Source organism: Mustela nivalis, assembly GCF_964662115.1.
Source record: "Mustela nivalis genome assembly, chromosome: 9".
Taxonomy (NCBI): Eukaryota; Metazoa; Chordata; class Mammalia; order Carnivora; family Mustelidae; genus Mustela; species Mustela nivalis.
The window spans coordinates 59340454-59354219 of NC_139028.1; the positions used below are offsets into that span (position 1 = coordinate 59340454).

The window sequence follows — 13766 nt, forward strand, 5'->3', positions numbered from 1 at the left end:
TACCACTACGGAGTTGTGCAATTAAAATAGTTAATATCGTAAATTTTATGTACATTTTAACATACACACACACACACACACATACACACAAAAAAAAACTGGGGGAAGAAAAGATGTCTACTTCTGTGACTGAAACCCTGAGTGATCTTTAATCAAGCCTGAAGTTAGATAGGTAGCCATTGCCAATAAAGATTATATTTTAATAAGGGGGCAGGGACTGCCTAATACCAGAGTGAGTGGAAAACACAATCCATTCCCTTGGACTCCAGGGAAAAAATCAGTGATGTTGACCAACCCAGAGTAGACCCCTTCCCACCATAGCCTAGTCCACAAAGTCCCATCTCAATTTCCCATCCAGTCTCATCCTACTGCCTTGTCAATGGTCTGAAGCTCTCAGGGACTGCTCACCTGCCTCTTCATGTGCCCACAAACCTCAGGAAATTATGCCACCAATGCAAAGAAGGCCCCATCCTCTCCAACCACCACCCCCCCCACTACCCTCTCCAACCCCTCATCTCCACCCCACACACCTGGGAGCCCAAAGAAGAGAAGGAGGGGCAGACAGGAAATTCAAAAGCAGCACCTACTCAGAAGCCATGAATAAGGCCTGAAGGATGCTGTTCACGTAGCATGTGTTGCCCAGATTGATTAAACCAATTTTGCCCGTGTCTGACTTGGCCATTAGCCGGGGGTAGAAACCAGCCAGTTCACTCTTCTGCGAGGTCCAGGCATCCTGCCCCAGCAGCTGCTTGATGCGGTCCTCATTGGGAACATGGAGGTCCTGAGGAGGGAAAAGCCAGCAGGATGGTGGGGACCACGGTCAGCTCTAAAAATATCACTTCCTCCGGAAAGCCTTCTTGGACTACAGCCAACCGCAACCCCACCCAAGCCCACCACCCCACAAATGTCCCAGATATACATGTTAACAGCCTTCTGCTTCCGAACTTATTCTAGGTTCTCATTTTGACACATGGGCCTTCTAGATCACCTTTCATGCCAGAACTGCCTTAAGAAGATATAAAATGCCCATTTCATAGGTGAAAAAACTAAGAGGCAGAAAAAAAAATTTTTCCAAGCACATACAGACAATAAATAAAGAATCCATGTGTTCTTACAGGAGCCCAGGGTATGACAGACTGTAAGCAATGACAACACAGGCCCACCAGCCAGACCCCACAATGTCAAGATCTCAGGCCTCATCCTGACTCTGGTCCTAACTGCCTGGCAATGGTCAGTGAGACTCTCTGACTCCATTTCCTCATTTGTCAAGGAGGCTACTCCTACTTTGTATTATTTTGGCACTCCATATTTTCACAGCACTTGCATACAATAAGGCTCCTCCGAGCCCTCCTCCTTTTAGGTCTGCCATTAGGTTTAATTAGCCAACAACTGCCCCCCCTCCACCCCGCCAGCACAATCTCACAGACAGGATAGTGGGAGGGTCCTGAGATATGGATCCTAGGTCAAGGGCTCAGGGATTAGCATGCTTTCTTACTCACTCTCATACATTAAAACAGATGCACCTAAAAGAACATTCCTCAGCACGGATTCTAATCTATTTTAAAGAAAAACTCCTAAGCATAACACAGAACTACTTGATAGATTTTAGTGGCATTCCTTAAAGCCCTATTGTTTCCAGATCCTGAGCACAGACCCTAGATTTGTGCAAGCCTCCAAACTTTCAAACCAGCTTAGCACTGAAGGCCCTGGTAACCCCAGCATACACCATCCGGCCACCGTAGAAGGTCCTGCTCAACGAGTGGTTTAACATTTGTGCACACTCATTTCCCAGGAACATTTATCAGATCAGTCACCTATCACAGATGATAAAAATACAGGAGCTGCCAAAGGCAACATTAAAAAGATAAAGGCTTGGGGCACCTGGGGGCACAGATGGGTAAGTGATTTCAGCTCAGGTCTTGAGCTCAGGGTTGTGAAAGGGAACCCCGCTTAAGATTCTCTCTCCCTCTCCCTCTGCCCCTCCCCATCTCTAAATTAAAAAACAAAAAACAATGGGCTTACTATCTTCTTAGCCCTTCTTAGCCCCTTTTGTCTTCCTATTGTCCCCTATCCAATTCCTACTCCCCCATATGACACATGAATAGGGACAAAAAGGCAGAAAGACAGAAGCTCATGCATGTGCACATACGCATGATGCAAAATTATCGACACTAGGAAAATAAAGTCATTTTCTCCAAAGAAGCTACTCTGGTACTCTTTAAAAAAAGAGAGAGAGAGAGAGAGAACACTACGAAATTGGTTTCAAGTTTCTCATGTGACATACAATGGCTCCCTTAGCAAGAACCACAGCTCCCAAAGAAATTGCCTAAGAGAACTTTCCCAAATTTACTTATAAAGGAGCCTCAAGGAAGGATGTGTTCAAAGAAAACATGTAAAGTTTTATAAACAATAACATTCTATGGATACTTTGCTGCCTTGCTTCCCACACTGGCTCATACCAAGAGGTATTCAAAGCCACAGGACAAACGTAGCACATCTCCCTGGAGCCACATTCTCTAATATTCAAGGAAGAAAAAGGTCTGCCTTAAAACAAATGTTTATAAAATATGTACTTGAATCTCATAGATAAAAGGAGATTCCAGAGAAACACTGAGCTTGTGTCAGCCTGCTTGGTGTAAGCAGCCCCTTTCTGGGCTCCAGTACTCTGGAGGAAAGGTTTGAGAGGCCCATATCTGCTAGAGGAAGCAGAGTTGATCTGGTCTGAGGCCCTCCGGTCTGATCTTTCCAATGTCCCTTCTACTCCGCTGACAAACTGCACGTTCCCACTCCCACGCCTCTCCCTTGGATGCACCTGCGGATGCCCCATTCTCCCAGTTCCCATCCCTCAAGGCCTCACTCCTACAGCCCCCCTCTAGAAGACATTCCAGGATCTCAAGTGGGGTACACACGTGTTCTATACCTTGCTGCCTGCACCTAGTGGTACCGGTATTTACAGATCCATTGTCGCCCAGATGGGGCCATAGACCCTAGCATGAAAAGCCCAAGTCTCACTCAGTGTGGGTTTCCCTCAGTGCCCAGTGCAAGGCCATGCTCCCTCCTCTTTGCTCATGCCTCCACAATTGCATTTTTCACACGACAGTCACATTCATTCACTCAGAGATCACAGAGATACTTGCTGGGCACAGAAATCCTGACATGGTCCCTACCCACCAGAAGCTCCCAAGCTAGCAGGAAACAGTAACAGTCACTTCCAGCAAATCAAAGCTCTGTCTCCTCTGCTCATCTACCTCCAGTGACAGGCTTCTCTTGTAGGTGTTCTCCATTTAAAAATAAATGCATTCTCCTGCAAAGCTGGAAAACCTGAGATGATCTAAGTAAATGCCAGAGGTTTTGTTTCAAGTTATCAACTGACTCTCACTCGTGGTAGATTGTTCCCTTCCGTGTTTTATAATTTTTGGATTATAAACTCATCTTTAGTAGAGGTTTATCTTTGTGAATTGAAAGCACTTTCATTTCTGTTTCTACAAGGCAACTCTAGGGTATTACTAGTTCATAACTACTTTTAATGTGAATGCCTGAGTTTAGGGGTCCCACAACCCCGAAGACAATGAGAACTTGAACCCCTAAACCCACAAGAGCAGGCCAATGATGACAAATTTCACTTTTCCCAATCCATAATGCAGACTAAGCCAGAAAAGTTTCCTTGAAATCTATGCGAGACCATGTTTGTATTTTTTTTTTCTAGATCACTCTTTCACTAACAGCAAAAGCCTTTTTGGGTCCTGACTTACATGGGCCTCTTACTGCTAATGCCCCAAGGGGAGCAGGCCCTAAGCATCACCTCCTGTCCCTGCAAGCTCAAGCAGTTTAGTGACTACAGTTATACGCTCCCCACTCCCTCCCCACCACAGGGCACGAGAGCATTATCCCTCATTTACCATTCTGGATTCCAGTTCTCGATTCCGTTTTGGCCCCTGGGGATTCCCCATTACTTTCTTGCAAGCTCAGCTATGTACTTAAAAAGACGTTTGTTATATTTTAACAAGCATTTCTAGGTGCTTTGCAGGAGGATGCTTTCCACATTACCTATCTGCTGTGCTACAGAAATGGAAGTCAGATCACAGGTTCTGTAAGGGCCACCACCTACCTAAACATCTTTCACCCACGCCCAGACCTGCCCTCTGTATCACGCAAGAGGAAAGGGCTCAGCAATCACGCACCCTGCCTATGTGTGTCTCTCACTACCTCCATGACTGCACAAGTCACCAAGCCTCTGCAGTCTCATTTCCCTCGTCTACGAAATTCGGGCAACAATACCTGCTTCTTGTTTCTTGCATCTTAACGAGCATTAAAAAACAAAATACGCGGAAAACATGGTCAAATGTGGCACTACCCACAAAAGCTATTGTCCTAACAACCTAGCAAGCCCAGCTCAGAAGCCCCTTCATCCTTGTAGCCTCCTCCTCTAACTGGAGATGATCCTTCCCTTCTCTCATTCCTCACAGGACTTTCCTTACTTCTGTGCAAGCCTGTCACCCCGCTAGGCTACAAGCTCCTCTGTGGAGGTGACTTGGGCTGCCTCGTGCCTACGTCCCCAGTTCCCAGCCTGGGTCTGGCACAAAGCAGGGCAGCAGTAAAGCCATGTGAACACTTATAACAATCCCTGCTTGGGCGGGGGGTGGGGGGTGCGGGTGGAAACAGACATAGGCAGACAGTGACAACATATGACAAAGGGATGTGGGAGCTGCGGGAGCCCCAAAAAAGTCACCCAGCCTGAGGTATGGAAGGGTATCGAGAGTTGTCAGAGAAGGCTTTCTGAGGGAGGTAACTCTTGGGCAGAGCCTTAATGAGTAAGACTCGATGGGAACAGGAGATATGCAGGCGAAACAAGAGGAGGGTTTCTAGTCTGAGAGAATGGCATATACAAAGGCCAAGTGCAATCTTGAGCAATGACCAGCTGCAGAAAGGGCAGGTGGCTCAGAGTGCCTGAAGCACAGGATGGGAGAGGGGAGGTGAGAGGACACAGGTAGAGACCAAATGATTGGGGGGGGGGGTGCCATTAACCTATATTGCGGGCTTAAGCAAGGCCCCAGCTGGCACCCTTTTTGAAGCAGGGCAAGGAAGGAGGGGGAGAACGTCACTCACCTTAATGGCCTCCATGACAGGCTCATAGAGATCTGGGAAACCCGGGAACCGGAAGACCATGCAGTGGACCAGCTCCGCCAGCTGCTCCAGGCAGCTGGTCCCCGAGTTGGAGTCCTCCTTGACCAGAGAGGCCACCATGGGCGGGATGTGAGGGAGGAGCTGTGAGAGCAGAGCAGGATCAGGCTCAGTACCATTTACAACGCAAGACAGGTGTTGGTGGTCAGTGATGAAAATACCCGGAGCTCCTCAAGGCAGGGACGTCTGACCACCTGGCCACCATCCCTCTTGCCTACATAGAACTCTGTGCTATGCAGGCAAGGGACTCTTTTTACAAGACATGTGACCTTGGATATCCTGCCTCCATTTCTTCATCTGTTAAATGGAATAAACAATTCCCTCCTCACAGCTGAGGCATAGCCTGGGCCCAAGCCCCAGCTGTTAAGCCACAGCCAACTGACCTGCCAGGAGAGCCTGAGGCCTGAGTGACAAGGGCTACTCTTCCTTCTACCACCATTCTTTCACCAAACATTTACATGTCAAACATGAGAGGTAAGTGCCTGGTCCAAGGTCACCACATCTGGCAAACGGCAGAGATGGGACTCAACCCCCAGTACCCCAAAGCCTGGTTCTATGCTTTTTCCCACTGCAGCAAATTGGAAAGCATGAAACTTCTGTCCTGAGCAGGAGCCATCGAAATCTAGGGCCCCATCTGCAAGTCAGGTCTAGGGAAAGGAAGGCAAGAGGGTAGCCCTTCCTTCCTCCCCAACAAGAACTACAGGCTGTCCTTCAGGAGGGATGGCCCCAAAGATAACAGAAAGGGCCCTGGGCTGGAAGCCAGGCTACCTGGTGCTGATCGGCAGCAGGGTATATCAGAAGAATACAGGGTCAGAAGTCAGACAAACTTAGAATCTTCCTGTATCACTCACACAAACTTAGAATCTTCCTGTATCACTTGTCCCAGACACTGTGTGTGGTTTAATCTCCCTAAACTGCAGTTTCCTCAGTTAAAAATCAGAAAAAATGATAGAATTCTCCCTCTTAGGGCTGAACTTAAGAGTCAGTATAGGTACTGTCTTTAGTACCATGCCTGCCACACAGCAGGGTCCTAGGCAACATTAGCCATCCTCATTCTAGGGCTGTCACTCTACTGTGGGCGTGTGGCGAAGCCATACACATTCTCTCGTCTCCTATCTGTAAAACGGAGTTTCAAGTCTCCTTCAGTCCTAACGTCCAGGACTTCAAGGTCTTGGGCTTCAAACCCCCAACCCCAATAGAGAGAGCATGAATGGACTCCAGCCAAACAAACCAGTGGGAGATGGAGAACCACCCCTCCTCAGAGCAGCACATAGGGTCCTTACCAAGTGGAAGGCCTCATGGGAGTGCTGGAAGGTCAGGAGCATGTACTTCAGGACAGACAAGGCAGCTCCCCGGACAATGGGGTACAGAAGCTTGGAGAAAACCTAGAAGAGAGAAGCTGGTCAGAAGTTCCCCAGGCCTGGACCCCAGATGCCAAGTGCAGCCACAGACCTAAGAGGTGGTCAGACACACTAGAGCTGAAGCAGTAGACCCATGCAGAACCAAGAGCACAGACTCACAGATCCAGGTTGATGGACAGATGGATAGCAAGACAGACATCTGATGGGAGGGACAGAGGGACAGATAGACCAACACATTCTTGAATGAGCAGAGGAATGAATGGGCGAAATCTAAGGCCCATAGAAGTAAAGTGAATTGTCCCGAGTCACAGCAAGCTTGGGTGGGAGCCCCAGTGCTCTGCCTCCCAGACCCATACTGTCCCCGGCAAGAGCAAAATGGAAAAAGCCATAAGCCAGGGCTAGGACAGGGGCCCACCAACCTTCTCAATTTTGGCGAGTGAAACCTCAATCAAGATGCTGAACTTCTTAACAGCGGCCAGGCCCTTCAACAGTGCAATGATCCACTTGTCAATGTTCTTCCCCAGGGGCCATGACACCCAGTCAATCATCCTGGAGAAGGAAGCAACAATGACACAAGGACCGGGGAGGCCCAATGCCTGGATGGGAGTAGCCCAGGGATAAGCTAGAATGTCCTGAGACCCCACACTGACCCACACATGCACAGGGGTCCGTGAGATGGATAAGACACCTCTGAGAACTGCAAATGAGCCCAGCACAAGCATCTGGCAGAGACTAGGGCTCCCAGCTAAGCATACTCTCAACACCCCAAACCTCACCCCACACACTAGACTGCAGGGGCAGAATGGAGCTTTCAGCTGTCCCTGCCTGAACCATGGGGCCCAAGAGCAGAAGCAGCACTATTCCCCTTTGGAAGTAGCTTTGGCTCCAGCAAACCCTTGCTTGTGGCCTAGAACAAGTCACCCTCTCTAGCCTCAGTTTCTCTCTGTAAAATGGGGACAAAACCTCCCTCACAGAGTTGCTGTATGATTAAAAGATGTGATAATAGTTAACCCTAATAGTATCCACTCTGGACCAAGCACTACTCCATCTGCCTTACATATATTAACCCAACTGACCCCCACAAGATAATGCTTCTGTGCATAGAGCATGAAGCTACCACATAGTTCGTGCCCAAGAAAATGGCATTATATCATTACTTTTAGACTCATAAAGAGAGACCAAAGCAATAGTCATTACGATGACACTGGCTACCATCACTGCTCTAAACACTTTACATGTATTATCTCATTTTATATAATCTTTGCAACAACCCCACAGGTGGACTCCATTACACTACATTTTGTAAATGAGGAAGCAGAGGCCTACAGAAGTGGAGTAACTTGCCCAAAATCACACAGGCAAGAAGTAGTAGAGCCAGGATCTGCACCCAATGAGCTTGCCTCTAGAGCCCACACTTTTAAGAACTAAAACCAAAAATTCCTGGAAGGCCTGATGGTGATGTTAGATCTGCACACAGGTATGGAAAGCATGGTGGGGGAGGCATGCCAGGTGAATGGGTTCTACAAAGCCAAAGGCCTATAGGCAGGAGGAAGGCAGCATATTCTGGGATCACTGGATAGGCAGGTGTGGCTAGATCACAAGTACAACGACATTCAAACAAAGTGAGGGAATGTGCAAAAGCTGTGAGCTAAAAACCACCCAAATTCCATTTATCACACCTGCCAAACTCAAAAAACACTTTGTAACATACTTGCAGCTTCCAGTATGACCCCATAGAACCCTGACAACTTCTTATACCATCTTTACAGAGGTGGAAACTGAGGCTCAGAGAGTTCACTGACTTGTCCAGGATCACACAGTTGGCACCCAACCTGAGAGCACTGCTCGAGGAAGGTTCTTTTCATCTCCCACATCCAGCCCTGGGCCAGGCACTGAGCAGGGCTCAAAAAAGGGTGGATGAATGAAAAAAGCATGAGGTCCTGGGCCTTCTGACACTAAATCTAGCCCAGCAATCCCACTCAGTGGAAGGAGGGAGAGAGACCTGACCGCCACCCGGTCCTCAGCCCACCTGCTGATGGCAGTGAGCATCTGAGAATCTGTCACACTGTCATCATTGCTGAGGTTCCGGACGACACCATCCATAAGCTCCAACGGTAGGTGCTGGACCACACTGGCCAGGGCGCTAGAAGGCGGCTCCTCCTCTGGAATGGTGTGGGGGCTGGGATGAGCTTAGCAAGGCAGGTAGGCTCCTCACCTCCCGCAAACCCCCATGCCCTCATGCTGCCAAGGAACTAGACTAGGCTTCTGCAAAAAGCACGTTGGGGCCACCTCCCCACCTTAACTCATGGCTTTGGGGCCCATGGCTTTTGTCTGAGCACAGACAAAAGCACTGACCCCACCCCTCACCCAATCTGCACCTATATAGGCAAGGTCTGTAAGAAAGGGTAACAATGGAGCTGGCAAGAACAGATAGAAGGGCTGTTTGACTGGAGGGGAGGGAGGACATTCCAGGTGGAACCACACAAAGGCCTAGAGGTGAAAAAGAACATTTAGTTATCAAAATGTGTTGTCCAAATGGATAAGGGCTTATGCATGGGAGCTTGGTTCTTTCTCCTGCCAGGTGCTTTCTCTTCCTTTCAACTGAATAACCCTATAATCAGGAAAGGCACAGATCTTATTTCACTCATTTATAACTGTAGTCCAAGTTCAACAGTTGTCGATGGAGGACCAAAAGTTCACATTTCAGAATTGAGATGTACAGGCTCCATCATGTGTCCAGAACTTCGCCCCTGCCTGCCCTCAACACCTTGCCCCTGCTGTTGCCCAGCTCTCAAAGCCTGTATCAGAAGGCACCGCTTCTACGAAACCCACCTGACCCAAAGGGCATGATGACATCCCCCTATGCCTTTCTGTTGTCTCCGCTCAGCCCCAGTCTTCCTCCTGGCCAGCTTGATCTGGGTCCGCTCCTCCCTATGTGCCCAGTACCCACCACAGGATGGGACCCATGGCAGGGGCTCAGAAGAGCCCTGCTAATTAAGGGACGCTTCATTCTCCGACCTGCGCATTAAGTGCGAATGCATACACACACCCCCACCCCGTCATACCTTGACACAGGCACGCCAAGCACAAGACCCTGCACGTACAATCACCTGGCCGGCGCCCAAGCGGCCCCTGGCGCGCAGGCGCTCCCTCCCCGGCCCCGGGCCCACCTCACACGCACCTGTGCAGGAAATGACGGCGAACAGCTCCTTCAAGCAAGGCAGGATGGCGGCAGGCTGGGCCCGCCACAACTGCGCCAGGAGCCCGCTCACCTGCTGGGCCTGCTCCAGGAACTCCACAGCGCCCTCCTCGCCCTCCGCCGGGCAGCGGAAGCGGCCGAGGCAACGCACCAGCTGCTGGCAGAAGAGCAGCCGGTGCGGGCCTTCGGGGACGCAGCGCGGGTGTCGTGCCAGCAGCCGCGCCACCTGCGCGCAGACCGCGGGCCCCGGGCGTTCGCACACCGTGCGCAGCACCTCCCGCCGCAGCAGCGCGAACACCTCGTCCGCTGCGGGGCCCTCAGGTAACAGCTGCAGGCCGAGCTGCACGCAGGCGAGCGCGCGGGGGCCCGGCGGGCCGGCGCCCCCCTGCAGCAGGCGAAGCACGCGGCGCGCGCTGAAAAACTCGGAGAAGACGTCGGGGTGGTGGCGGCCGGCCACGTGCAGCAGCTGACAGCCCACGCGACGGGGCAGCTCGTCAGCTCCGCCCACGTAGAGGCGCGTGCCCAGCGCCAGCAGCGCCAAGCACTGCTCCCGCTCCAGCGGCTGCCGCGCCGCCTCCAGCACGCGCCGCACCAGCCCCTGCTTCACACTCGCGGGGTACGAGGACGTCACCACCGCCTCCAGGATCTTGTCCATGACGCCACGCTGCAGGAGACAGAGAGCAGGGTCACGCTCGGCCCAAAAGATCCAGTTCCCCAAGTGGTCCCCTGCACCAAGAACTGGTGCAATCACCTTTCTGGGCCTCCGTTTCGTCCCCTGGGAAAGGGGGCGAGGATGCCTCACGCGGAGGTATTGCAATGAAGTAAAGTGCAACGCCAGGCATGTAATGAGCCCCCAGGGGGTTGTGGTTATTGCTGATGAGCGCCTTTAATCTCACGAAGGCAATATCTGAACCTTCCACGCACCCCTTTCCCCACTCTTTTGTCCTCTCCCCAGGCCTCCCTGGTGACCTCATCCATTCATGCGCTGGTAGAAGCCAGTTATAAAAGCTGTGGTCCACGATGTTGGCCAAGTCCTGTCCTGTCGGGGAAGATGAGCGGAGACACACACAATATCACACCTCCAAGGAGGGAGGGCAGGCAGACTTAGGATCCCAAGGAAGGATCAACGGGGAGATCTCTGCACACTTTGCCCCAAATCAACTTCTTGCTGTTTCCCAAGTGATCTACATCTTTCCAAGGCTCCAGTTCTTTGAATACACTGTGCCTTTAGCCTGAAACATCCTATCTCCCAAGACCTCCACCACCACCTCCCTCCCACTCACACAGCCAGACAAACTCCTGTTTTCCTTCAAAGCTTACCTCAAACGGGCTGTCTTCAATTAGAACATCCCTAGACCTACAGGCATGAAATCATCCCTCACCCTCCAATCCTACAGCCACCTGCATCTTACTCCTCCATTATAGCTGGGATCGCATAATTCCCTCCCATGAAGCAGAGCATAACATGTTTGTGGCCTGGCCCTGCCTCCTCCAGGCGTAGCTCCACAGCTCTGCATGTGCAAGGCCCTTCCTTCCCCTTCCCCTCCCCAGCCTGAGCCCACACCAACCCCTCACTCTTGACTCATAGTGTTCTCCCTGCTGCTGTGCCCTTTGCAGACATTCTTCCCTCCCCTCCTTGCTTGACTCACCCCACGGACTTCAGCTCAAACTCACTTCCTCAAAGAAGCCTTGCCTGACCTTTTTGTTTGGGTCGACGTGTCTGTTAACAATTTCAGAGCACCATGTCCCCCATGACGGCACTTATCATGATTTCCTGGCTGGAGTCAACCTCGTCCACTATACCGTACAGGTTCCTGGGGAGCAACCATATCCGTTTTGTTCACACAGTAGGCATTTGTTGCCGAAGCAAATGCAAAATATGGTGTGAGTTACTGCTACCTTATTCCTCTGATCGCAGGAGCCTTCCCTTTGCTTTTCCTCTCCCTTCAGGCAGTTTCCTGGAAGCCTTTCTCCCCAGCTGACCCACTTTTGCTTCTGATGCTCATGCTGGGTCACAAAGGTAAAGCTTATTCTCTTAATATCCAACTTTCAGCTCCAAGAAGACAGGGCCCCTTCTTTCTTTGTATGACCCCACTCTAGACAGGACCTGATAGAAAGCTCCGCATACAGCAGCTGTTTAAACTTACTGGCTCAATAAAAACTATTCTTGGGACCCAGGGTTGGTGTGAAGACAAGCCATACATTTACTAAGTGAGGGGCCAGAAACTTTTATTCAGAACCACAGATATTGTGGGACCCAGACTCTGTGTGAGTCCTAAGCTCTTGGCTGAGACCAAGCTTCCGTTATTGCATTTCTTAAGAGCAATGGGCCCATTTGCTTGTCTGTCCCCCATGCCCTCATGCTGCCAAGGAACTAGGCAGGGCTTGCCTGAAGTGGCTGGGACTAGGACTTATTTCTCAATGGCCAGCATCTCAGAGATTACTGGGGGTGAAGCCAGAGTACAGATCAGTGGTTCCCAGACATTGGTTTGGCTGCCTCAGAACCACCTGCTACCTTAGCACAAATTCATATGCCCAGGGCCCACGCCAAGCCTCCTGGAATAGTGTGTTCAACTCTTTTTACTCTGAATGAGATTCATCTGGAAATGGAGTCGGCTTACCATCCCTGTTACTTATGCTTTCTGAGTCTTTCCATCCTGCAGGGTTGTTGTTAAAGCAAATATAAAGTCCTTGGCATGGTGCTGAGCACAGGGAACTGTTCAGTGAATCAGTCCCCTTCACTTTAGAAGCCAAGTCCTTGCCCTTAGGAACTACGGTCTGGTGGTGGAGGTGCACATATTGGTCAAGTATGCCAAACAAGGCATAATCTCAAAGACCTTTAAACAGGTCTTTAAAAACTGGTCTCCCTTCATCCCTAGTCATCTTTTTCCTAGGCAGTGCTTGTGACCAACCTCCCTTGTAGACCATCATTGCAAACCCCTAATCTTGCCCTCCAGGCTAGTGGACTTAACTTTCAATCCAGGATGCCAAGAAATCCTGTTATTCAGGCAGTCAAGAAAAAACCCTAATCGATGGGATATTGACATCGTGTGTGGAGGAAAAGGACCTGGCAGTAGGCAGAAATGGAGTTCTGGGGCTAGGGAATGTTCTGGAAGTGGAAAGAAAGACTAGGAATGTTGAGCCCTACGTTCTAGTGTGAACTTGGGCAAATTTTATCCTAGTCTTGGGCACCTGGCTGGCTCAGTCATTAGATGTCTGCCTTCGGCTCGGTTTGTGATCCCAGGGTCCTGGGGTGAGGACTGCTTCTCCTTCTCCTACTCCCCCTGCTTGTGTTCACTCTCTCTGTCAAATTAAAAAAAAAATTTTTCGTAGTCTTGCAACTCATTACTTGACCTTGAGCAAATCACATCATGAGCCTCTCTTCTGTTCTGTAAAATGGGGATAAGTGATATCAGGTTTAACCACATGAAAGCAAAGGAGCAGATGTTGGCAATTTCATACCATTCTACCTGACACCTTTGCACCTGGCAGCTAGAGGCCTGGCAGTGGTGCCCTTCTGTGAGAGCTGTGATTTCCCAGGCCAGCCATGCAGCCTCCATGCAGTCTGTGGCCCAGCCACTTCAGGCAAGCCCTGCCTACCTGCCCCCACTCCCACACAGGCAGTCTGAGGTCAGCTGTCACCATAGTCACCAACTAAACCCACTCATTATCTTGGGTGCATTCATGCAAAAGGGTTTTAGAGGCTTGGAGCTCACCTTACCTCATCACAGGCCACAGAAGGGAGGCAGGACAAGGCCTGATTTCCCTAGGGCACACATGGGAGTGTGGAGGATCAACATGGGAGAGGGACACAGCCTTAACAGTGGGATAAGAACCTGCACTTGGTCTCCTTGGTGGAGGGAGCTGCAGACCATCAGCATTCCTGGGAGGGTGGATTACTCCTCCAGGCTCTGGACAAGGAGATGGCCTGTCAACACTGGCTCTGCCCTAAGAGACATTTGCCCCGCACCGAGCTCGGAAGCGTGCAGCAGCACACAGCACCGTATCCTCTATTAGAAGAGCCT

At 50.6% G+C, this 13766-nt stretch overlaps 1 protein-coding gene across 3 annotated transcripts in view; it reads right to left on the reverse strand.

Moving 5' to 3' along the window:
• Positions 1-13766, reverse strand: part of USP35 (ubiquitin specific peptidase 35) — a 52689-nt gene that overhangs the window by 35652 nt on the left and 3271 nt on the right. Inside the window, exons 2-8 of one of the 3 annotated variants that reach the window (XM_082749529.1) lie at positions 10666-10780; positions 9724-10405; positions 8572-8704; positions 6962-7091; positions 6465-6566; positions 5107-5265; positions 588-781 (exon numbers count right to left, since the gene is read on the reverse strand). In XM_082749529.1, coding sequence (XP_082605655.1) covers positions 588-781; positions 5107-5265; positions 6465-6566; positions 6962-7091; positions 8572-8704; positions 9724-10405; positions 10666-10719 — 1454 coding nt within the window. In that variant the 5' untranslated portion in view covers positions 10720-10780. Of the gene's footprint in view, positions 1-587; positions 782-5106; positions 5266-6464; positions 6567-6961; positions 7092-8571; positions 8705-9723; positions 10406-10492; positions 10781-13766 lie in introns of those variants that run through there. The other 2 variants (XM_082749531.1, XM_082749530.1) reach the window with 2 other exon arrangements.